The sequence below is a fragment of the Neophocaena asiaeorientalis genome, unplaced genomic scaffold, assembly GCF_003031525.2.
Source record: "Neophocaena asiaeorientalis asiaeorientalis breed wild unplaced genomic scaffold, Neophocaena_asiaeorientalis_V1.1 scaffold104, whole genome shotgun sequence".
Classification (NCBI taxonomy): domain Eukaryota; kingdom Metazoa; phylum Chordata; class Mammalia; order Artiodactyla; family Phocoenidae; genus Neophocaena; species Neophocaena asiaeorientalis.
Genome location: NW_020175679.1, coordinates 2,570,944 through 2,595,330, shown reverse-complemented (window position 1 = coordinate 2,595,330; position 24,387 = coordinate 2,570,944). Strand labels below are relative to the sequence as shown.

The 24,387-nt window shown below is 59.1% G+C and overlaps 1 protein-coding gene across 1 annotated transcript in view; it reads left to right on the top strand.

Moving 5' to 3' along the window:
* PLEKHG4B (pleckstrin homology and RhoGEF domain containing G4B) overlaps positions 1 to 19,273 on the top strand; it is a 54,476-nt gene extending 35,203 nt beyond the window's left edge. The window contains 19 exon segments of the mRNA XM_024731987.1: positions 128 to 214; positions 2,316 to 2,432; positions 2,778 to 2,876; positions 3,489 to 3,631; positions 4,140 to 4,287; positions 9,904 to 10,065; positions 10,688 to 11,150; positions 11,153 to 11,410; positions 13,513 to 13,526; positions 13,726 to 13,883; positions 13,885 to 13,975; positions 14,925 to 14,967; positions 14,970 to 15,013; positions 15,083 to 15,259; positions 15,878 to 16,048; positions 16,628 to 16,832; positions 18,079 to 18,195; positions 18,427 to 18,631; positions 18,967 to 19,273. Coding sequence (XP_024587755.1) covers positions 128 to 214; positions 2,316 to 2,432; positions 2,778 to 2,876; positions 3,489 to 3,631; positions 4,140 to 4,287; positions 9,904 to 10,065; positions 10,688 to 11,150; positions 11,153 to 11,410; positions 13,513 to 13,526; positions 13,726 to 13,883; positions 13,885 to 13,975; positions 14,925 to 14,967; positions 14,970 to 15,013; positions 15,083 to 15,259; positions 15,878 to 16,048; positions 16,628 to 16,832; positions 18,079 to 18,195; positions 18,427 to 18,631; positions 18,967 to 19,273 — 3,009 coding nt within the window.
* The last annotated feature ends 5,114 nt before the right edge of the window (positions 19,274 to 24,387 follow it).

Below are 24,387 nucleotides of genomic sequence, written 5' to 3'. Positions count from 1 at the left end.
GGCAACTACATTTTATGCATTTTAGGAACTTTTGGAACATATCAAAGTAGAACCAATAAAAATTGGACAATTTTATTAACTCAGTGAAGTTAAAAATTAGAAAGCTAATCAGTATTTCTTATTTCAGAACACATCTCCTCCCTTAATTCATAGTATTTTGCTGCTGGTGGATAAAGAATCAGCATTTAGGCCTGACAAGGATGCAACAATTCAGGTAATGGTTTTAGATCGTAAGCACCAGACTGACTGATGACTCTGACAGATAGACCCTGAGTGATGCATACAATTAAATATTAGGGCACCTAGATGAGATAACGCACGAAAGAATTTCTGTAAGATCTAGTTGATTCCATACAGGAGCCTGGAAACCTGTCTCCGATGCCTTGAATTCTTGCAGGACCCCTGCAGAGCATAACATTAGAAAACTTTTAAAAATCTGGTTTTTCTTCTCCACCTCATTTGTTTTCTTTCCATCTCTTCTTGCTTCTTTCTCTTTTATCTGAAAATATCTTTACTTTGCCTTCATTCATTTTTTAAAAATGTTCTCTCTTCCCCTCAGATTTCTTTTCTGTTTTTCTTTATTTATTTTTATTTACTTATTTTTGGCCATGCCACATGGCTTGCGGGATCTTAGTTCCTGACCGGGAATTGAACCTGTGCCCCCTGCAGTGGAAGCACAGAGTCCTAACCACTCGACCGCCAGGGAATTCCCAGCCTTCATTCTTGAAGGATATTTTCGCTAGATACAGAATTCTGGCTTGACAGTAGTTTGTTTGTTTGTTTTTTCCGCACTTTAAAGATGTTGTTCTGGTGTCTTCTGGCCTTCCTAGTTTCTGATGAAAAGTTCATAGTAAAAAAGTTCATCTATAGGAAATGTGTCATTTTTCTCTGGCCACTTCTAAGATTTTCTCCTTCTTCTTTAGCAAATTGACTATAACGTGACTCGGCATGGTTTTCTCCTTATTTATCCTGTTAAGTTTGCCTGAACTTCTTGAACATTTACATTTATGTTTATCGCCAAATTTAGGAAGTTTTCAATCATTATTCCTTAAGAGTCTTTTCTGCTCATTCTCTCCTCTCTTTCTTGATTTCAGTTACACATACAGTAGTGATATTGTCCCATAAGTCTTTGAGAATCTGGGAGGTTTTTTCACTTTTTTTCTTCTCTTTTCTTCAGATCAGATTGTTTCTATTGACCTATCTTCAAGGTCACTGACTCCATTCAGCTATTAAGCCCACCCAGTGAGTTTTTTAGTTCAGATATTGTGTTTTTCAGCTATAAAATTTTCAGTGGGTTTTAAAATAGATTTTCTATGTTTCTGCTGAGATTTCCTATTCTCTCATTAATTGCAAGCATCTTTTCCTTTACATCATTGCCATAGTTATAATAGCTGTTTTATTTCAAGTCCTGTCATAATTAATTACAACATCTGTGGTCTTTTCTGGGTTGATCTCTGTTGATTGTCTTTTCCTGAAGCTTCAGGATGAGTCACATTTTCCTGATTCTTTGTGTGTCAAGTAATTTTGGATTCTCTTTTGAGCATTGTGAATATTCTGTTGTAGAGACCCTGGATTCTATTATAAACCTTCACAGAATGCTGTTTTAGCATGCATTTAACTTGATCAGACTGAGTAGGTCCAATTACACACAACTGGAGCTCCCTTTCCCCAGCTTTCTCCGTGGGGTGGATATTGACCTTCACGTTCTGCCCCAGCTCTATCCTCTGGCTGTTTAGGCCAGAAAGATGCCCATTTTCTATCAGCGCTTCAGCCACTCCAGCCTCACCATATTGGCAGCCTGCCTTCAGGCCAAAGCCACAAAAACAGGGAGCCACCCCATGCCAGTCCTTTTACCCAGTTTCAGTTGCCTCCATGGTGGCTTTGTTCACCCTCCAGAGCTTTCGGATGGCTGTCGTTATACTTTATCCAGAGTCTGGTTTTGTCTGGGGAGGTTCAACTCTGCCAAACCAGAAGTAGCTCATCCTTGATTCATCCTCTCACTTTTCGCTTCCTCCTCCTGCCCTTTCCCTTTTCCTGTTAACATCTTGCCGTCTCTTCTTCCCCAACTTTTCCATTCTTTTGGTCTTTCCTCTATTTCTCTTTGCTGTCTCTCCTTTCACGTCTCAGTTAGATTCCTGTGTCCAGCCACATATACTCCAGTAATGCCACCAGCAGACAGGATAGCTGAACCCTAAAGTTGCTTCTCAATCCTCTCAACCGAGTAACCCAGCAGTTTTCCCAGGACTGAGCCATTCTAGTGGTTTTTCCTGAGAGCTGCGTCCATGGCCATGACCAGTGATTGCCTTCCTTGGCAGTGTGAGCTGGTGGGTTCCCTGAAGGCCCTGCACAAATTTGTCGACAGCTCCCAGCTGACTGCAGACCTCGAGGGCTCCTTTCCCTACAGCCACAGTGCCTGGATCTGCTTCCGTCGGGTAAGGTGCAACTCACAGCTGCTGCACATGCCAGTCTCCTGGGCTTTTCCTTAGATGGATTTTTTACTTAAATCAGAAAAGGGCATCCCCCCACCAAGTGTCACACCTGTCATAGTTGCCATCAACAGTCTGTTTCTGGACAGCCACACCATGGCACACTTGAGAATGCCACTGAAACCCCACCCTGGGCAGGGGAGGAACTTCTGTAGATGTGCAGAGGTCACCAGGCGGCCGCACGGCAGGCTTTGCAACCTGAGATGGGTTCAAATGTGGGAAGTCACAGCTGCTTGTTTCAACATCTAACAGAAGCTGTCTTTATGTCTCCTGGCTCTCAAACCTCAATAGAAGCTGGAGCCCTTCACCTCAAACTGCGAGGAAGCCATTGTTTTCCTACAAAATTCAGTCCGCTCCCTGATCACCCACAGGGCCCCAAGCACAGCACAGGTAGGTTCTCGTGTATTTTATGTTATTTGACAGATAGGTGGGAACACAACAGTTTGGTCAAAACCATCATCCTCAGCAAAAATTTTCAAGCCCTTTTTCATTCATAGATCCCTTTCAATTAGCAAAAAACTTCCCTTGTGACCAAAAAAATCCCACTCTGCCCAGAAAAGAAACATCACGGCTACATTTGCTGACATGCCAACGAGGCACAAGTGATTTGCTGTCAGGAGTGAGTCATTCAGAGGAGACACAGAGGTGGACTGGCTGGAGGGACCTCGACAGCCTAGGAACCAGGGCCCTGGAGATGCCTCCCGTTGCCCAGGCTGCGCGGTGAAATCCACGGCCTCGTCTAAATGCCAGGATCTCCTCCTGCTGCCGCCTTTAAGCTTCCCTCTTTCTTTCCGCCCTCAGATCTCCCTTCCCTTGGGCAAGGGCATCTGGAGCTGTGCTACGTTCCCACGGGGACTGGGCGGCGTGTGGGGTGCGCCAAGCCCACCCACTTTTAGCTCGGTTGACAGAGCAAGGACATGGGTCACACTGACGTGTCCATTAGCGCTAGGCTTGGGAGGACTGGAGGAGGGCTCCCAAGCACGTTTCTCCCACCCCGGGCAGGAGGTCGCAGAGTTGATCGGCAAGCACAGGGCGATGATGAAGCACGTCCTGGAAGACGCGCGGCTGGTGGCCCTCCGGCTGGAAGGCGGCACCGTGCTGGCACGGCTGAGGAGGGAGGAGCACGGCGCCGGCCAAGACTACCAGTGAGTGTCCCGCTGGGGCAGCGCTGGACCGCAGCCCAGCCGGGGCGATTCCCAGTGCTCTGCCCAGTCACAGGAAGCCCGTCTTCATCACCTGCAGTGTCTCCAAGGAGTTCAAAGCTCCATTCCTCTGGTGGACACACTGTGACTGACCAGAGATTAATTCCCTTTGTAACTAAAGGAAGCCTAGCGGATTCCTTGGAAGGCTCAAGTGGAGAAAGGTCACTTCCCGGGATTCAGCATCCGTCCTAACCAAATGCTTCCTTGCCTGTTGCCTCCCAGGCACCGGGTCCACCCACCCACATTCCCCTGCCGCCCCGGGGCGCCCGCACCTGTGGCTGGCAGGGTGTTGCAGCTCGCAGGCGTGTTTATGCCCTGCTCAGGCTGTGGGCCTCCTCGGGAGCTCCCCTTTTTGTCAGATGTACAGAGTGCAGCTGGTGTTTGTAACCAGGTGTCACCGACTCGGGGCTTGCTGTGAACAAACACTCCGACAGCTGCCTTCTCTTTCCAGGGACACCATCGAGGCTGCCTGCAGGCTGTACGACCAAGTAGACGAAGAGGTCCACAGGCTGGTCCTCGCCTCCAACCGGTGTCTGCAGGCACTGGAGGAGCTCCAGGAGCGAGGACACCAGTCAGGGCTCCAGGGGGGAGGCGACCAGGTCAGTGTCCGGGAGAGGTGACCAGTCAGGGAGCCAGGGGGAGGTGACAGTCAGGGCTCCAGGGGGAGGTGACAGGGCTCCAGGGCGAGGTGACAGTCAGGGCTCCAGGGGGAGGTGACAGGGCTCCAGGAGGAGGAGACCAGTCAGGGCTCCAGGGGGAGGTGACCAGTCCGGGAGCCAGGGGGAGGTGACCAGCCAGGGCTCCAGAGGGAGGTGACAGGGCTCCAGGGCGAGGTGACAGTCAGGGCTCCAGGGGGAGGTGACAGGGCTCCAGGAGGAGGAGACCAGTCAGGGCTCCAGGGGGAGGTGACCAGTCCGGGAGCCAGGGGGAGGTGACCAGCCAGGGCTCCAGAGGGAGGTGACAGGGCTCCAGGGCGAGGTGACAGTCAGGGCTCCAGGGGGAGGTGACAGGGCTCCAGGAGGAGGAGACCAGTCAGGGCTCCAGGGGGAGGTGACCAGTCCGGGAGCCAGGGGGAGGTGACCAGCCAGGGCTCCAGAGGGAGGTGACAGGGCTCCAGGGCGAGGTGACAGTCAGGGCTCCAGGGGGAGGTGACAGGGCTCCAGGAGGAGGAGACCAGTCAGGGCTCCAGGGGGAGGTGACCAGTCCGGGAGCCAGGGGGAGGTGACCAGCCAGGGCTCCAGAGGGAGGTGACAGGGCTCCAGGGCGAGGTGACAGTCAGGGCTCCAGGGGGAGGTGACAGGGCTCCAGGAGGAGGAGACCAGTCAGGGCTCCAGGGGGAGGTGACCAGTCCGGGAGCCAGGGGGAGGTGACCAGCCAGGGCTCCAGAGGGAGGTGACAGGGCTCCAGGGCGAGGTGACAGTCAGGGCTCCAGGGGGAGGTGACAGGGCTCCAGGAGGAGGAGACCAGTCAGGGCTCCAGGGGGAGGTGACCAGTCCGGGAGCCAGGGGGAGGTGACCAGCCAGGGCTCCAGAGGGAGGTGACAGGGCTCCAGGGCGAGGTGACAGTCAGGGCTCCAGGGGGAGGTGACAGGGCTCCAGGAGGAGGAGACCAGTCAGGGCTCCAGGGGGAGGTGACCAGTCCGGGAGCCAGGGGGAGGTGACCAGCCAGGGCTCCAGAGGGAGGTGACAGGGCTCCAGGGCGAGGTGACAGTCAGGGCTCCAGGGGGAGGTGACAGGGCTCCAGGAGGAGGAGACCAGTCAGGGCTCCAGGGGGAGGTGACCAGTCCGGGAGCCAGGGGGAGGTGACCAGCCAGGGCTCCAGAGGGAGGTGACAGGGCTCCAGGGCGAGGTGACAGTCAGGGCTCCAGGGCGAGGTGACCAGTCAGGGCTCCAGGGGGAGGAGACCAGCCAGGGCTCCAGGGGGAGGTGACAGGGCTCCAGGGCGAGGTGACAGTCAGGGCTCCAGGGGGAGGAGACCAGTCAGGGCACCAGGGGGAGTTGCCAGGGCTCCAGGGGGAGGCGACCAGGTCAGTGTCCGGGAGAGGTGACCAGTCAGGGCTCCAGGGGGAGGTGACCAGCCAGGGCTCCAGGGGGAGGCGACCAGGTCAGTGTCCGGGAGAGGTGACCAGTCAGGGCTCCAGGGCGAGGTGGCCAGTCAGGGCTCCAGGGCGAGGTGGCCAGTCAGGGCTCCAGGGCGAGGTGGCCAGTCAGGGCTCCAGGGCGAGGTGGCCAGTCAGGGCTCCAGGGCGAGGTGGCCAGTCAGGGCTCCAGGGCGAGGTGGCCAGTCAGGGCTCCAGGGCGAGGTGGCCAGTCAGGGCTCCAGGGCGAGGTGGCCAGTCAGGGCTCCAGGGCGAGGTGGCCAGTCAGGGCTCCAGGGCGAGGTGGCCAGTCAGGGCTCCAGGGCGAGGTGGCCAGTCAGGGCTCCAGGGCGAGGTGGCCAGTCAGGGCTCCAGGGCGAGGTGGCCAGTCAGGGCTCCAGGGCGAGGTGGCCAGTCAGGGCTCCAGGGCGAGGTGGCCAGTCAGGGCTCCAGGGCGAGGTGGCCAGTCAGGGCTCCAGGGCGAGGTGGCCAGTCAGGGCTCCAGGGCGAGGTGGCCAGTCAGGGCTCCAGGGCGAGGTGGCCAGTCAGGGCTCCAGGGGGAGGCGACCAGGGCAGTGTCCGGGAGAGGTGACAGCCAGGGCTCCAGGAGGCATGGCACCGGGCTCCCTGACATAGCCAGTGTAACACTCACGATTCGAATCCAGATCTTCTTTATGTTCATTTGCGTATAACGATTTCCAAAAGCTTATGTTTTTCAAGTAAAATCCTTATTATTTTATCAGCCATTGTTTCCTGGTTAGTGAATGTGAAGCCAGGGCCCCCCGCCCAGCCAGCAGCATAGGGGCAGTGAAGAGTGGCTGGAGACTCTCTGGACCCTCAGCTGGCCCTGCGTCCTCCAGTGTCTGGTCACCGTGGGGCAGTCAGGGTGGGAGGGGCGCCACCCCCAGGGCACCCCAGGCTGGTCCCCAGGACAGCCAGCAGTCACGGTGGGGTTGCACACTGTGTATTTTCCCTCCCTGGTCTCCCCACAAACAGCCCTAGTGCCCAGCCATGGGCCAGTGGGGGGCCTGGGTGGTGGGAGATGGTGACCCAGCTGATCCAGGCTGCAGGGAAGCACAGACAAGGGGCTGACCAGCTCACCTGGTCCCGGTGGTGGCAGCCTGGAGCATGGCTGACTCGGGACACCCCAATCTGGGGGTGGGCCCTGCCTGGGGCTCCTCCAACCTGCTCCTCAATCCTGTGGGGTCCCCCGTCTACCCGTAGGGTCGATTCCCTGCTCTCTGGGGCCTCCTCCATCCTATGGGGTCTACTGTTTCTTATATATTATGTATTTTATTATAAAATGCCCTCCAGGACTTCCCAGAGGAAGGATGGAAACTCTAAGACCTGCACATCCGATGCTGTCTCTTCTTCACAGTTCTCAGTAGTTTATTTTCCCGCCGGAACAGAGGCACCGTACCGGTCATTTAGCCTCACGGGTTGCAGTGGAGAGTCTGCTCTGCTGCGCTCTCGGCCTTGGGCTGGGCCCTGCTTTCTCCCGGGAATCTCGTCCACCTCTGGTCCTCAGGCCGCCTCCGCCCGGTGAGCAGAGGCTCCTCCTTTGCCTCCCTAGGCTCTGGGGATTCTGGGGTTCCTTGATGAGTACCCCCGTTTCCCAAATTCCACGCTTCCTGCTGGTCCGCTCGTTTTCTTCCTTTTCCATTTTCCATGTCGCTGGCCTTTTCCCCACTTTCAGAGTAGATTTTATCGACTTTATCTTCTAACCCCACTTGTGTGTTTTTGCTTCTGCTCTAACGTTGTTAACTTCCATGGGGGTTTCGTTTGCTTATTCCTCTCAATGGCCCTTCTTTACAGCACCTGACTAGTAAGGTGAAATACTGGTCGTGGTGTCTCCCCAGCCTCTCTCCCCTCCGAGGGGGCTTCTGCAGGCCCGTTCTGGCTTCTCTTTTTCAAGCTGGAGGCTCTCCTGGTGATCCTAGGTTGCCTGCCCAGCTGCCGAGTGGCGCGGGGCCACTGGAGGCCCCTGCTGGGCCCACCTTCTGGGCTCGTGGGCTCCTCCAGAGATGCGGCCTCCGACCCCCGAGGGGAGGGCCTGGCTGCACGTCAGGGAGGAGGTGAGATTCCGTGTTCCCGTGGCCCCTGCCTGCCTCCCCCTGTGCAGAGAGCACCTGGGCGCTGCGGGGTGGACGGCGCGTGCACTGGGGCCTCCGCCTCTTGCAGCTCCAGGTCTCCGTCACCTCCTCGTCAACTTCGCCACCTGCGCAGGACGCCCGGGGCCCCCAGTGTCCCTCCTTCCCAGCCTGTCTGTTGTCCCCATCCTTTATACCTTGAAAGAGGTTACTGAAGCTTTAGCAGTGTTCCAGGAGGGATCAAAGTTAGATATGTTTTAGTCTGCCGTCTTCACCCAAAACTAAGTACAATTTAACCTAAAAATGGGACCATCCTATATAGTGTGTTAAGTTGCCGTTTTTCCTAAGCGATTGCACGCACACGTGGAAGGACTAGAGAGGGCCTAGGTTTTAACCACAGTGACATCCTGCCTCACGCGCTCCTCTGGCGGGCCCTGAGGTGGGGCCGCATGGGCATGCACGCCGTTGGGAGTCCCCGGGGCTCTGCCCTGCTGTTCGCTATTACAGACATCACCACCCGCACATCCTTCACACTTGGTGATTGTTTGCAAATTCCTAGGCTGGATTGGAGGGTCAGGGCGCACACCTTCTGAGGTTTTCAGACATCTTCCAGCAGGCTTCCAGACAGCTGGCCCAGCCTGGGCTCTCGGCGGCCTTCGGAGGCCGGCTTTCTCGTTTGCCAATCTGACAGGTGACGATAAAGTGTCTCATCGTTGTCTGCATTCGGATCTTTTATGCTGCAGTTGAACTTTTCTTCCTACATTTCTTGGTTATTTTTACTTCCCTAATAAGTTGCTTTTTCATGTGCTTGGCCAATTTCCCTACAGTTTGTAATAGTTTCATTGTCGCTTCTAATCCTTTGTGTTGCAGATAGTTGTAATTTGTCCTTTAACTTTGCTTATGATTTATGTGGCCTTTCCTATCTTTCGGTTACAGAACGACTAATGTATTCCATTATAAGACTGTCATGGTTTGAATTTCTCCAGTTAATTTTTCAAACCGACTGGAATTTATTTTTTCTCGAGGTCGGAAGTGGGACTCCACCTCTGAGGCGCCTCTGCCCTGCTGAGCATTTCCTCTTCTCTACCTGGCAGTTCTAGGACTGCAGGTGCTTCCTTGCAAAAATCTAGGTTTGATGGTTTTTTCCATGACTCTGTCCACAAAGAGCATGTACCCTGGTCTCTCTCCTCTGCTCATACATCTGAGTTCATTAAATACAATTATTGTCCTGATATATCCAGCCCAATCGCTCCATTTTTTAATGGCAAACCTCTTCCTGGGTGTCTAACGACCGGATGCCCCTGCATTGCCCTGTGAGGGTTTGCCTCTGACGTGCCCGCGGCGAGCGTAGTGCTGTTGCCATGGGAACTGCGTCTCTAAAGTGATGACCGTGACCTCATTGGACTGTGTGGGTGCAGGCAGGCCTGCCATAGCCCCTCCTTCCCTCCCAGGTGCCACCAGCCTGAGGAATGTTTCTGGAGTTTGTGTAGCATAGTAACAAGTTTCGAAACTGAAACTTCTGGATCCATTTTTCAATGATCTTAATTTCCACTTCCAAACAATTAAAAGTATAAACTTGAGCCGTGGAGGTCTGTGGTCATCCCAATCCCTCTCCAACCCAAGCTCACTCACTCCCACTCACAGATTGAAAAGTCACGAGTGAGAACCGTGGTTCAAACTGAGGCCGAGTAGCCTTCGGATGCGATCAGGAGACGCCGTTCGGAGGAGGCCTGCGGCTGTAGGAACCAGATGCACTGGCCCCAAGGCGGCATCTGACACCTCCTTTGTCCTCCGAAGTCTTAGGGCCGGACTCCTTAGCACATTTAAAAGTAAAACCTTCTTTTCCTACGTAGATCACATCGTGGTTTGAAAAAGAAAGAGAGAAATTCCTCGGGCCTTTGGAGCTGCTGTCTCTGGGGAATGCAAAGCAGTGGCAGGCGTCCCAGGCTCTCCCGGACAGGCTGAGGGTGGGTGCCCACCAGGACACGCACAGGGACACCCAGGGCACTGCTGGGGCTTGTTCTGATTCTTTGCTCCTTGGGCCGCAGCAATATCGTCCGAAAGGGCTGCGGCTGATGGAAGAGGACTTGCAAGGTGCAGAGGAAGGGACCCAGGACTTCAGAAGGAGTCTGAGCGCCAAGGCCGGCCTGGCTGAGCGGAGGGAGGGCGAGCTGGCCAGGCAGGCCCTCGGGTCCGAGTTCTGCGAGACGGTAAGAGCCCCGGCCCAGTCCCTCCCGGGGTGTGCATGCGTTGCCTGGTCCTTGCTGCGGACATTCGCTGCGAGGTGGGCGCCCCCCCGCCAGGCTCTCCGTAGACCTGTGAGGGGTTTATTTATTGTACCGGACACACAGGCCACGAGGACACGTGAACTGTTCTTTCTGTTTACCGGCTCAGTTATAAAAGTCCACTTACTGTCAAAGACCCCAGAACGATTGCAGCACAGCCGCACCCACACTCTCGCTGGCGCCCTGGAATTCCTGCCGTTAGGGCGCCAGGGCCAGACTCCTCAGGAGCACAGAACCCAAGAGGCCGGGGCAGGCCTGGAACTCTCGGCCCGAGGTCCCTGGCCCATGGGTCGCACACCAGGCGGACCGTCTCCCGGCCTCTCCAGCCCTGATGCCCACGGTCGAGTCCGGTCGGCAGTTGGCACCGCGAGCACAAGGTCTTCCTCTCGCTCTGGCCCCTGGCTCACCCTGGTCCTCGCTTTGGGCGACCTGGTCAGCAGGCAGAGCGTGACTTGAGTTTACTCAGGGTGCTGGCTCCGGCCGCCCAGGCCGCCTTGGCCGTGACCGTCCTTCACTGCACTGACCGGTGCCCTCCTGTGCCAGGCAGGTGAGCGGGCGGACGCTGCGGTGCAGTCAGTGCCTAGAGCACCCGGACCCAGAGCTGGTCACCGAGGATCTGAAGCGCTGTCGCCGGCAGGCCGTGCAGAGCTTCCCCAGGGCGAGTGTGGTGGTGGTGGGCCCCGGCGGCCAGTGGGCGCTGCCACGGGGCCAAACCTTGTGGCTGCAGAGCCGGCAGACCCGACGCCACTGGCAAGAGGCCCTTGGAGAGGCGGCCCTGGGCCCTGGCACCCTGCCTCTGGGCTGGAGCCCCCTGAAGCACGAGCTTGCCCAGGGACCCGAGGGGCAGCCCCTTGAGCCTTCCTGGACCCCTCCCGCTGACCCCGAGGGCCGAGCTGGGGAGTGGGCCTGACTGCTACCCGGCCTCGCCGGACAAGCTGCTGTGTGTGGGCAGGGTGAGCACCTGCGCCCAGGTGTGCACGCACAGGACAGCAGCGGCACCTGCTCCCCGCCCACCCCAGGAAGCACCGCCTGAAGAAAATTAGGAAGCAAGCACAAAGCTTCGCGACTCCTCAGCTTGACAGTGGCCCCAGCGACTCCCTCCGGCTGGGCCACACTGGGGTCTTCATCAAAGGCCTGGAGGTGACCGGCACCGCCGTGGCCTCAGAGAAGCGGCCCCCGCTGAGGCCACGTGCCGAGAGCCCTCGGCTCCCTCGGAACCGGAGTCTGTCCTCTCCCTCCAGGACCCACCCCTCCGAGGAGGATGGGAAGGGCAAGCTGGAAGGTGAGGCACATGCCCTCAACCTGTGGGCCTAGTGGTCAGTGGGGTCTAGAGACCCAGAGCCGTGAAGTGCCCTTCCCCAGCGTGGGAAACCCACGGACGCCCCTCGGGCCTTCCCCGTCAGGTCCAGGCTGAAGCACTCACGTCTGATTTTAAACAAGACATTAGTGATCTCCCTGTGCTCAGAACAGAATCTCTGAAAGCCGCCTCCTTTTTCGGGGCGTGTAGTGACCTAGCGCACCCGCTCTGATGGTTAAACAACCAACTCTAGTTGTTTAGAGCCCATTTCTAGAAAATTACAATAAGCAAACCAAGCCCACGTGAAGAAATTACTTTAAAAACTGCTTTTTAAAAAAGTCTCTAAGTATTGAGGTGAGAGGTGTGTGCCCGTTTATCTGTTGCCCAAATGAAGATGTCCGTTTAGTTCGTTAAATCTTTAGGAAGATGTTTGCAAAAAGATACTTCTTGTTAACTGTCTGGATAAAAAGTGGTCAAGGACCCCGCCCACCCCAGTGACAGTCCGTGACGCCAGCCTGGCCTCCCAGCCTCTGGGTTGTTTGTCCCTGTTTGCAGTCAGCCCTGGCTCGAGGGGGCGTCCCCTGGTTTCCTTTGCTCATTCGATGGGTCCACGTGTGTTTCCTCCAGAGAGGAACTCGAATCTGAACTGAGACGGTTACAAAATGCTCTTCTGAAACAACCTTCAACCACCTTGTTAAAGGTGGACCTTGTGGGGTGTGGGCAGGCCGCAGGGAGAGCTGCGTGTCTGTGGATGGCCTTCCAGCTCATTTTGAAGGTGTCGGGCCAGCAGAAGGCAGGGGTAGGCGTGGTCCACTCCGGGAGCCGCCTGGCCACCCAGAGTGCACGTCCTGGGTCTGGGAGGGAGCAGGTTGGTGAAGCTGTCCTGCCTTTGCCGCTGGGGATGGGTCCCCCTCCCGCCATTCACGGGCCTCAGACCCACCAAGCCCAGGCCTGGCGGTGGGGACCCCGCACACAACCTTCAAGGGAGCGAGTCCTCCCACATGCCGGGGCCAGGGCGGGAGCTTTGCGTGGATCGCCCCGTCTTCCCGGAAACCCAGCCGCTTGGCCAGCAGTCATTTCCCCAGAACTTTCCAGCCTTTGTGAGTCAATTTCCATTTACTTGGTCCAGATGCCCAGACCATGCTAGTATGTATTTTTTTTCTGGATATTGAAGAAGAACACTTGTTTTCGGCGAGTGTCTACAGGAGGTGACTCAGCGGCCGTGCGTGGGTGTGACAAGGGCACCTCGCGTGGCAGCAGCTGTGTTTGTCGGCACTGCCGCCGCCAAGGGCTCCAGGCCCCCGACCAGCAGAAGGTGCCGTCTTCCCAGAAACGAGAAGCACCTGTAAAACCCGTGCCGCAGGCACGAGAGGGGCCTTCCAGGGTCTGCTGCAAACAGGATGAACTCACAGCATTCCGACCGCGGTGTATTTCCTATCGTTAGCTGCTTTTCTTCCAATTAAAAAAAAAAAGTAAAGACAGATAATGGCAGGAAAAACTCTACCAACCCCCACTGGTGTCATTAGGATGGAGTCGTTTCAGAAGGTGGCTGGTGGGATGCTCTCAAATAGGGAAGAAACGCGTAGTGTGCGTGGGGACCTCCAGCCCAGACAGGGCCCTCCACCTACTGTCCGTCTCCGGAGCACACTGGCCCCCAGGCCTACTCTCCGTCCTCTGCTGCAGGGCTTCTCTGCATCTGGGTCAGAGGTCACTGAGTAAAGCTGACTTTTCAGGAACACCTTGTGGTAGGTTAGCAGCGGGTGTGCGCCAGAAACCGGTTTTCCCGCAAATCCCCAGCACAGCCTTCCTGGCAGAGGGCTCCCTGCTGCGGGCGTGCGAATCTTCTTCTTGCCAGAGCTGCCCCCTAAAGACAGTGCTAGAATCAAACCGTCTGGATTCAGGGTTGGAGTTAGGGAGACTGCGAATCTCCCCTTTTCAGCTTCCAAAGGGATCTCTCTTCTGAAAAGGCCGTGATCGGCAGCGTGGAAACGTCGATGCCACAGCTTTCCTTCTGCTGTAACCTCCCTGCGCTCCTCTACATCAGAGGAGCGACTCCAGTACCGGTGAGAGGACAGCTCAGGTGGGAAGCGTCTCCAAATTACTCGTCCCCAAAGACGGGAAACCACGGGAGACAGTGCTTTTGTGCGCCTCCCGTCTGTGTATACCGCGTTCATCACTCTGGAGTTTCAGTCTCTGGTTTCCTCCGAGGCAGGAATAACGCTGATGACGTGCCTCTTGAGGCTGGCGGCCGCGAGGCCTGAGCGTCCCCTCGGCTCTCTGTCTTTCAGCAGCCGACGCAGCACGTGATGGCCGAGATGATCTCCACGGAGAGGCAGTATGTTAGGTCCTTAGGATATGTCATCGACAACTATTTTCCAGAAATGGAAAGGACGGACCTGCCCCAGGACCTCCGAGGGAAGCGCAGCGTCATTTTCGGGAACTGGGAGACTCTACGCCTTCCACCGCGGGCACTTCCTCCCGGGGCTGGAGCGCTGCTGGCACCGCCCCTGGGCCGTGGGCCACGCGTTCCTGAGATATGTGAGTCCCCAGCCCACTGTGTGAACAGGGTGAGGCCAGCCCCACTCGTGTTGGGAGCGGCCCACGTTTCAGGCGAGTGGGTCCCTTGTGTCCGGGTCAGGAGATACGTCCCCGCCAGTTATGACCTGGCTCTGGACACTCGGGCCTCAGGGTCAGCAGACGGCACCCTGGTCGAGAGCCCCTCAGCACTGGGTTTGCACCTGTGTCATCACACCTAATCTGTCCACAGCCCACCCCTCACAGCTAGCTGGCCGAAAGCAGCTTCCAAAATCGGTTTGCTCCCTGCACGTAGGAAGCCCACCTGGTCCCCGTCACGGTCTTCCTGCAAGCCTGCCCAGCTCCCCTTCCAGAGGAGCGCCAGACCCTCCTGACCAGCCCTGAGAGCCGCATGGATGTACAGATCATTCCGAGGAGACCTGAGGTTTTGATAAGTCTCTTCTCAACTATGAATATTGAGTCTTTATAAAATTCTTAATTTACTCTGAAAAGAAAGTTCTTTCAACAAGTAGGTAGTTACCAAACACAGTTTGGGGCACTGGGGCAGCGTCTGTGCTGGGGGCAGGTGACACTCCTGGTTCAGCATTGTTAAATATGAATTACCGTGACAAAAACACCGGTGCTGAAGCACATCCCACATGTTGTGTCTTTTCAGCTATTTCTTAAAAAATGCTTTTAGCCATCATGTGCAACTTCCATGTTGTTTTATGTTGACAGTGATCTTGAGAATTTTAAATGTTTAGACAAACCTGGTTCTTGACTATTAATGAATATTTCAAACCCTCCCTCGGGCCCACCCTCTGAGCACCCCCTCTTGCCTCTTCCCTGAAAACTGGTATTTTGAGGCTGAGTCTAGGGCTCCCACCACGTCCGGGGAGCCGAGTGCGCGCTCCCGACTGCGGCGAGACCCTGCAGAGCTGGGCGGCTTCTGACCCCAGCCCTCCCTTCGCAGGAGGCGCAGCTTGGCAGGAACGCGCTGTACAGCAAGAATGAGCCCGGGCAGACACCCTGCTCTGCAGCCACGGCAACGCCTTCTTCAAGGTTGTCCCCCCGCCCGCGAGCCCTGCTGCCTGGCCTGGCCCAGGCTGACCCTCTCGCCCGGCCTTGCAGGACAAGCAGCAGGAGCTGGGTGACAAGATGGACCTGGCCTCCTACTTGCTGAAGCCCGTGCAGCGCGTGGGCAAGTACGCACTGCTGCTCTGGGCCCTGGTCCAGGAGGCTGGCGGCTGCCCCGCCCGTGAGCGGGCGCTGGGCGAGCTGAGGGCCATAGGACAGGCCTGCGGGGAGGCACCCACGCTTGAGACCCCCCAGACCCCGCCCAGAGGGAAGGGAACGCCCGGGCGAGGCTGCTGGGGCGGGAGCCACAGGAGGGGAGGCATGCGGGCTCTCAATGTTAAACGTCGGTGTTTGGGGCTACCCTGAAGTAACTGGATATGGGAAAAACTGAGCTTGGCCTTGGGCTGTGGGCCTGAGCCTACTGATTTGCCCCCGCTGGGGGCCATGGTGGGGCCAGCGCCCAGGGCCAGGAGGAAGAGCAGACCTCCCGGTCAGGCAGGACCGCCCCGAATTCCCCGTCCCAAGTGAAGACGAGGTCGCCTTGTTAGGGCAGCGTTAGTAAGAGTTCTAAGACAACAGATCGGCCCCAGGCGGCCACCGCAGACCCGAAGGTCCCCGAGCCCTCTGTCCAGTGAGCTCAGCCCAGCGATTTGGGACGGCCCAGGCGTCACCCAGGACAGGGCCGTCCACGGGAGGGAGGGGGGCACCTCCCATGAAGGGGCGGCCTGGCTGGGCGCAGTTGACCCTCACGCAGCCGTCGCCTTATGGAGGCTTTGTTACAGGGGCGTGAGGTCAGGGCTGGGGTCAGGTCATGCCCCGTCCCCCTGAGAGAGGCCGGCCTGCCTGCAGGTGGATCTGAAGGAACAGGGGCGGCTGATATGCCAGGACGAGTTCCTCGTTTGCTGCAGAGGGAAGAAGCACCTGAGGCGCGTGTTCCTGTTTGAAGACCTCATCCTGTTCAGCAAGACCCAGAAGGTGGACGGAGGCCACGATGTGTACGCGTGCAAGCCGTCCTTCAAGGTACCGCGTCAGGCAGGGCGCTGGGGGCTGGAGGGAACGCCAGGTTATTTGTTATCGTGGCTCTGCGGCTGAATTTTGGAGCCTGGGGCCTCCAGAAGCCGCAAGGAGCCATTTGTCCTTCGTGCTCCATGTGCCAGTCCAGGGGCTAGAAAACAAATGTCTCCTCGTCGGTGACTCCATTTCAGGTTTGGGTGAAGGTGGCCTTCCCCTGGGCGGTCTCGGGGCCTCACCCCTCCCCCCCGACAGGCCCTGGGGGCGAAGTCTCCCGGGAGAGGCCCCACCACAACCCCTTCCCTGCCAGCGAGCTCATCGGAGGGGTCCTGTGATGACGCGCCAGGGAGCCCTTCTGCAGGGGGGCACTGAGCCCTCACAAGGGAGCCAGTGTGGATGGCGGGGGTGGGGGCGAGGGGGAATGGGGGGGCAGGGGCGATGGGCCCCCGGCCCAGCCTCATCCACACCACTCGGTGAATGGGTGAGGGGACCTCCGGCACGGAGGTGCTGGGGTCAAGCGTCAGCCAGAGAGCAGTCAGTTGTCCAAAGGGCAGGATCTGAGGTCCCTCGCGGTGCTTGTGGCTGCAGATGGCACAGATCGGGATGACGGAGAACGTCGGGGACAGTGGCTTGAGGTTTGAGATCTGGTTCCGCAGGCGGCGGAAATCCCAGGACACCTACATTCGCCAGGCGAGCTCCGTGGAGGTCAAGACCTCCTGGACGGACGTGATAGGGAAGATCCTGTGGCGGCAGGCTCTGCGGAGGTGGGCAGAGCGGCTGGAGGGCGCTCGGCGTGCAGGGCCAGCTCGGGCTGGGCTCGGGCTGGGCTCAGGGCTCGTGGTCGGTCCGAGGGGCTCCTTAGCACCACCCATCAGCACCGAACACTTACTTCTCCTTAAAACAACAAGCAAGACCCCGGCCCCCACGCTCCGAGAGAGGTCTCAGCCCCAGCTCCCAGACGCCCTCAGACCCGTGGCGTCAGCATTCTGCCCTGCCCCGTGGTCAAGGCCCCTGGCCTCCTGGACGCTGCGCCGATGGCCAGCCTGTGGTCTCCCCACAGGTAAGACAGGGCCGCCCACGGGAGGGAGGGGGGCACCTCCCATGAAGGGGCGGCCTGGCTGGGCGTGAGGGTCAACTGCGCCTCGTTCCCTCCTCCTTCATGTCTGCCCCCAGTCCCTCCTCTCCCCTGAGTTCGTCACTGGGACACCTGTGTCTACTTCATGGTGGTGGTTCATCCAGGCTGGCTGCCACACATGTCATCTTCATCGCAACCCCTCCAAGCTGGCCCTCCTGGCGGCTCTGACCACCCCGCTGGGCCTGAGAAACCCTAACATGCTAACACCCTGACATCCAAACACGACCACTTGGCACTCGGAGGCTACCACCCTGGCTGGGGCGCTGACCTGTCACCAGAGATGCCCCACGGCCTCCTCATTGCCACGTCCTTCTAAGTGTGGACCCCCCCATGCACACAGACACAGGCACACAGACACGCACAGACACGCACAGACACACACAGACACACATGTTCACAGACACACACGCAGACACCCAGAGACACACGCACACACGTGTGCACACACGCACGCAGCAGCCTTGCTCGGGGCGCCCGGTAGGAGCAGCACGTCCCCAAGGCCTGGTGTCCTCTCCCTCTGGGCCCCCCCGCTGTAATCGCCATCCTCTCTGTTTGTTTGAGCATTCATTCGTGCTCAGGCCCTCACCCTGTGCTTGGATCCCCTCTCAGTTTCAAGCGTGGCGGATACCTGTCAGTTTGTCTTTCCTGGAGCCATGCCCTGCCTGGAGGCCTCTGTCCCACTCCAAGGTGGATGTCCCTTCATCCGCAGACGGAGACCTGCCCCTCCCGGTTGGACACCCAGTTTCTATGGTCCCACGTCTTCCTTTTTCCTGGTTCACCCCCTTGGGCTCCCTGAGAGAGGCCGGAACGGGCACCTCAGCATGTCCAGCCCCCCAGAGACACTCAGGGTGGAATTAAACCCAGGGAGCTGCTTAGAAAACTCCCCCACACGCTCCTATCTTAGAACTCAGGACACAGGAGATGGTGTCCACGGGGATAGGCAGCAAGCCATCCATGGACGTCAAGCCCAGCAACGCGGCCATAAGCGACCGGGCCGTCAGTTACACCGGGAAGGGAACAGGTTAGCGGCACAGCCCCAGCTCCCGCTCGGCCCCACCAACTCAGACGCAGGTGCCACAGTGCGCCGGGCCCCACGGGCCAACACGTCGGGCTGGACGGGTGGCGGCCCCATGAGGCCCGATGTGACCGCAGGGGAAGGAACCTAGTAGTTTTCGGCTGGCCATCTTGTTCTTGAATCTAGGCTGCACCTCTACAGCAGAGGCCAAAAGCCTCGTTTTCTGTCCCCGCCCAGAGGCACGGACCCGAGCGTCCAGAGCTGTGCCCTCCTGTGACCACACCGCCCCCCTCAAGAGACCGCACTCCACCCTCTCAGACAGCAGCACGTCCTCCTCCAGCAGCCGGTCCTCCTCCGGCCGGGGGCCGCTGCCCCCCGCCCGCGCCCACAAGTCCCGCCCGCTACCCCTGTCCGTGCGGTGTGCAAACCTGCACGGAGCAGGGTGAGCTGAAGCAGGAGGCGGGGCCGACCTTCCCTGCGAGAGTGCGTGAGTGTGTGCGTGAGAGTGCGTGAGTGCCTGGGGCGGGCGTATGTGCTCATCGTTTCCCCGATTTCGTACGCTGCCAAAGGTTTCCAGATTAGAAATTTTCATTTACTTAAAAAAAAAAAATTCCGCTTCCACTCAAGACAAGGAAACAGGGAACAAGTTTAAAACTAGCAAAAAGAGAAACCAGACAAGACAAACCAAGTGCCCTCCGAAGCCCAAAATGCGCCACTGCCACCATGAAGTCACCCCTGAGGGCGCCCCACCCACCGCAGAGGTGCCTCTGCGTGAAGTGCTGGGCGGGAGCTGCCCAGAACAGGCAGCGGCCGCGGGGAGCACGCACCGTCGCCCGCCCAGAGCGGCCGCGCTCTCCTGGACACGTCCCTCAGGCTCCAGGACCGCGGGTGGCCCCCATCTGGGCTGCGGCAGCCTCTGGTCAGCCCCGGATCTGGAGGTGGGACTTCTCCCGGCAGGAAGACCAGGCGGAAGGGTGTCGGAGGGCTCAGGTCTGCCATCCCCAGCACGGCCCGCAGAAGCCACCCGCCAGCCACACTCGAGGTTGTGGCTGCACCCTGGCAGGGGCCCCACCCTGGGGAGTGACCCCACGGGCCTGGGCTCTGCGGCCGCGACTCTGTCTGGGGTGGCACAGGACAGGCCCCTGGGAGCGCGCCTCCCGTCCCGTCCCGCTTTCTGTCAAAGCCGCGTGGCCCTTCTTGCCACGTTTTGTGTTGTCCCCCGCTTGGGCTCACTCTTGCCGCCCAGGGTGAGGCTTCCTGCTGGGGGAGGGGTCGACCTCCCTCCCGGCCTTCCCCTTCCGGCTGCACTGGGCCTCCTGATTTCAGAAAAGCAGTCACAGACCTCTCGTTCATGAGCATAAGTGGCGTCTGACCTCCGGCAGTGCGTCCTCCTACTTTAGCCCGGCATCGCGGGTCATCTGGTTATAAATCTGTACCTTGCAAATCATTCTCGTTGCGCAAGCCTCAGGGCCGGAGTGCTGGGCACAGTAGGCCTGAGGGGCAGCCGGCCAGGCCGGAGGAAGGTCCTCACTGGGCTTCTCTCCGCAGAGACCGGGAATTCCGAGTCTTCCCACCACCCGTCTGGGGACAGCAGCCCCAGCTTCGCGGGCCATCCCTGCCACTCGCGGAGCTGTCCTCTGACGAGGACTGTCGGGGTGTCTCGGGAGGGCTCACGGCAGCAGCCTGACGGGGACCAGTTCATCACGACCGTGAGTACCCCTCCTCTAGGCCCCCACGAGAGAGGCCCAGGTGCCGGGTTGGGGGGTCAGTACCCTCCCAAGAGATGCTGGGCCGCCGGTGACCACACAGAGCCCCCTCGTGGGCCATCCTGTGTGTGAATCGACCCCACACGCACACTCCGGCACCCAGCGGGCTGCCTGTGAAACCAGAGGCCTGGCTCCGTCTCCAGCGATTCTGAGTCACTTAGAGAGATTTGCAGGTCTCCTGAAGCATCACCTGGACTCTGCCTGCCGTGCGGAGGCTGCACCTGTGCCATCCAGCATGTGCTGGTTCCAGGCTCTTCAGAGCCCCGACTTCAGGCGGGCCTTGTTAGGGCCCCTGCAGTCCTGGGTGAAGGAGGGCTACTGGTTGGCCAAGGAGGTTTCTGAACCCAGCCCCAGATGGACCAGGCTCAGGGGCTCTGCCCTCCCTGGGACGCTTGCTTGGCCCCCAGTCCCACCTTCTGACGGGATCGCGTCCTGGGCAAGACGCAGTATTTCCCTGCATTGATGCAGACGTGTGTTTCTACCTTCAGGGGTGTCAGGAGAGCCATGACACCTAACCCCGCAAGTAGGGAGCACAGGAGACCCCAGAAACCCTGGACACACACACAGACACATCATCCCCTGAAAAGGAGAGACTGAGGGGACCAATCCCACAGGAAGCCACTCGTCACCAGCCAGGCCTGCCAGTTCAGTGCCTTCACCCACACGAGGTCGTAAAGCTCTCCTCTCTGCAGGCACGTCCCAGGTTCTGGGGCGATGCCTCCGGCCCCCTCCTGGGCAGCACCAGAAGGGGAGGTCCGATTTTAAGTGTGTGCTGAGCCAGAGTCCAGGGACCAGTCCTTGGTGCTCACGCCCTGGATCACTCACAGTGACCTGATCCCTTTGCCAGGACAAAACCCCTCACATCTCGGGCGTCTGGACGGTGGTTTGACTGGAAGGCCACACGCTCCACCGTGATCCCTGAGGCGCTGGGCACACTGCCACCACCCAGACTGCCCGACCGTGTCTCCACCTTGTCCCGATGCTTCCAGAGCGCGGATGCACCACGGATGTTAACGGCACGCCGGGAGGGGGCAGCGGGCCAGGCCTGGCTGCTCCCCCATCCCCCCGACTCCCCCGGAGAGGAGGCTCCCGCCCTGCTCGCCAGACGGCGCAGCTGGCACTGTCACCCCTCCCCACGCCCGACTCAGCGGGGGAGTCCCCTGCATGCGCCACAGCCCACACGCGCTCCACACACCCCGCGCGCCACGCGCGGCACCGCCCTGGGTGGGAGCAACGGGACACACGCCGTCTCTAGGAAGAGGCCCTGCAGGGTCCTCATCTGTGAGGCCACTTCCTCCGCGGAGGTCTCAGAGCCAGGGCGTCTTGGGGGGCTGTGAAGGGCGCCAGGAGACCGTCCCAGGCAGGGGCCCGCCTGTCCCACAGGCCCTCCCTCCGCTCCCGCGCTGGGCTGCACTGAGGGCCTGCAGCTGCGAACGTGCGCCCAGATCTGATTAAAGGTCTGCCGGTAAAGGTGGATTCCTTGTGCCTGTCAAGTAGACTGTTTCCCACAAACCACATGCGAAGTTGTCCAAGTGCTCCCACTCACCCCGTCGCTGCTTGCGGGACACGTGGGCAGACACGCACACTCACGCTCACGTGCTGGGTCAGAACGGCGAGCACTGAACTGACACGTTGCAGGGCCCGACCCTTTTTACCCTGGGACTCGGACGCCCAGGGATGCCGGCTGAGGCTGCAGCCGCCACACGGCTCACTCACTCGCCCAGACCTGTGGGTGTCAGCCTTAGAGGACGCACTCGTTTCTGGGACCCTATCCCTGGCCTTGCTGGGCCCCAATTGCTTCTTCAGAAGATGCACGTCCCGAGTCCGAGAGCACCTTGGGGGAGGAGGGGACCTGAGTAAGAGAGGTCCTTCTTTTGGCAGCTGTGATGCATCTGGATGAGATGTGGCCCCTCAGGGAGAACCCCCCTCAGAGCAGAGGAACCTCGACCCTGACGTGTGCACTGCTGGTGACGAAGTCTGGGAAGGAGACACTCAAGCCAAGGCTCCTGACCACGTCCTCTGCCAGGCACGGGGCCACCAGTCAGCACACCCCTCGGGGCCTGGGCATCACGTCATGGGCCCCCCGCTGTCCTGCCTACAAAGACGCCCCGTGATGCCCTGGACGCTCCCACACTCCTAGGCTGCAAGAGGCCCGGGTAGGGGCACGTGGACCCCCGAGCAGAGTCCCACGATGGACGTGGGGTGTCTCAGAGCAGGGGGCCCTCTGGAAGCGTGTTCCCCCGCCTTCCAGGCGATGCAGGCCATGGACGGCAGTCCCCAGGTGCAGCCCCCACGGGGTGCATCCCGGACGCAGGGGGAGCTTTCCTGAGTTTAGCTGGAATCTCGGTTTCGTTCTCTTTTCAACAAGCTGTGTGTGGCCAGCGGCACTCGAGTTGCGCTCCACCTGTGAGTCTGGGACAAGGGTCCCTGCATCCCAAGTGGACCCCAGGTGGAGTTGGGGGCACAGCAGCTGGGCCGGAATCTCTGATCCAGCCTGTGCTGGGAGGTCCTGTCGTGTGGATGGGGCCCTGAGAGGGCCCCCCTCACCCAAGCGTGGAGAGCCTGGGTAGATGCAGAACTCAGCGCACTTCCTGCCACAGGTGCTCCCCCCAGACCCCGTCCTGGGGCAGCGGCGACATCAGCTGCCATCCACCCAGAACAGGAGCAGGTGGCTGGGGCACGGCCCTCGCCTTTGTGATCTGCCGGCTGCTGTAAACTCTCTTCCTTGTTGCCCTTTTCAGGGCTGACTGTTCCAGACTTTAGGAACATAAATAAATGGGACATTTTTTTCTACCACATGGTGGTGCTTCTACGGGGTTCTGTTGTGTCAGGGACATCACCAACAAGCCTCCCCGAGGGAGCGCAGCCCCTGCGACTTTGAGGGGGCAGGGCGTGGGCAGCAGAGCGCCCTCTGGGGTCTGCCTGGTGCACGTCCTTGCCTCCCATTGCGGGTGAGGGCAGGGGGAGGTCCCCGCCGTCTCCGCTCACACCTGGCCCACCTGGCGACGCTGGGGCCCCCGGAGCACGATGCCGCCCCCTCCCTAGGGGAGGCACTGCTGAGGCTCTGAGGGAACAGCAAGCAGGACTGTGTATGACGGGGGGTCCCACCTGAGTGTAGGGTTGGGGGGTCCGGCCCGTGTGGGACCCCATGAGCGGCACCTGCACCCACGTCCATATCCACAGCCCTACACACAACCCAGCATGTCCCCTGGCCCCTGACTCTTTCTCCCTCCTAGTGCCTCTGTCTGCCTCTCCCCTCCTCCCTCTCTTGATCTCTGTCTTTGTGGGTCTCTGTCTCTCTGTCTTTCCCTATCATACTGTCTCGGTCTCTCTCTCTGTCCCACTGAGGTCCCTCCCAGACCAGCGCTTGTCCAGGTAGCCTGTCAGGCTAAGTGCTCCAGCCCTGCCCCCAATGATGGTGATATGGGGGTGCGGGGGGAGGTCAAGTCATTCAGAGATGATCGAACACCCGTCAGAGCTGGAGCTGGAGGGAGGAAGAATTTTTCTCTGTCCATCTTGGGTTCTCTTCTGGGGCTCTGTAACAAAGAACAGACTCATGAGAGAAAAGCACGCAGATTTACTGAATATAAGTTTTTGATGACATGGGAGCCGTCATAAGAAAACGAAGACCCCGGTGGCCTAAGTGTTTCTGGACTAAGTTGAGCGAGGAGGTGATTGACTGTGGAAAAGTAACTACAACACACAGGACAGTAACTTTGACAGTGGACTATCCTGACGCCCTCTCCGGTGATGAGAATGTCTCCCCTCCCGGTTCAGGGAGGGTGGCTTGTCCGGAATTCCATCTCCGTTCAGGAAGAAAGGTGGTTGGTAGTTCCAAGGGGCACATGCTCTGCCACCCTCCAGAGCGAGGAACCAGACACCAGGCTGTGCGAGCGAGCTTCCGGCTCCTGGGGGCCCCCCAGCACATCACCTGCAGCCCCGCCCACTGCGTGGGTCCTGGGGCTTCAGCCCAGGGAGGCCTGCAGCTGGAGGGCGCCAAGCTCCCTCCCATGGACGGTGGCGAAGGAAGCCTCGGCCGCAGTCCTCAGTGATGATAAAGGAAGGGGGGTGCCAACCAGTGTGCCGGCGCCTCATGGGGCCTTTATTTATCTTCTCTTAAAGTCAGGAAACAGTTATCAGAGGTGCCACCCCATGCTCACTGCCGTGTCCCTAACTCTGGACGTGGGGCAAAGGGAGGGACTCGGCTCCCAGGGGTCCAAGAAAAGGTTTGTTAGTTCCCCGGACTGTGGGATGGCCCAGGGTTGGGGCAGACCCACGCCATGGAGTGGGTGAGGTACCCCCAGGACAGGCCACCCCTGCAGTGGACACGGTGGTAATTCCAGGGGCCCAGCCCCCTCCCCCTAGCCAGCACTCAGGCAGCTCTGCTTTCCTCAGCTGAGCGCCAGCAGGACAAATCGGCCACCACCAGACG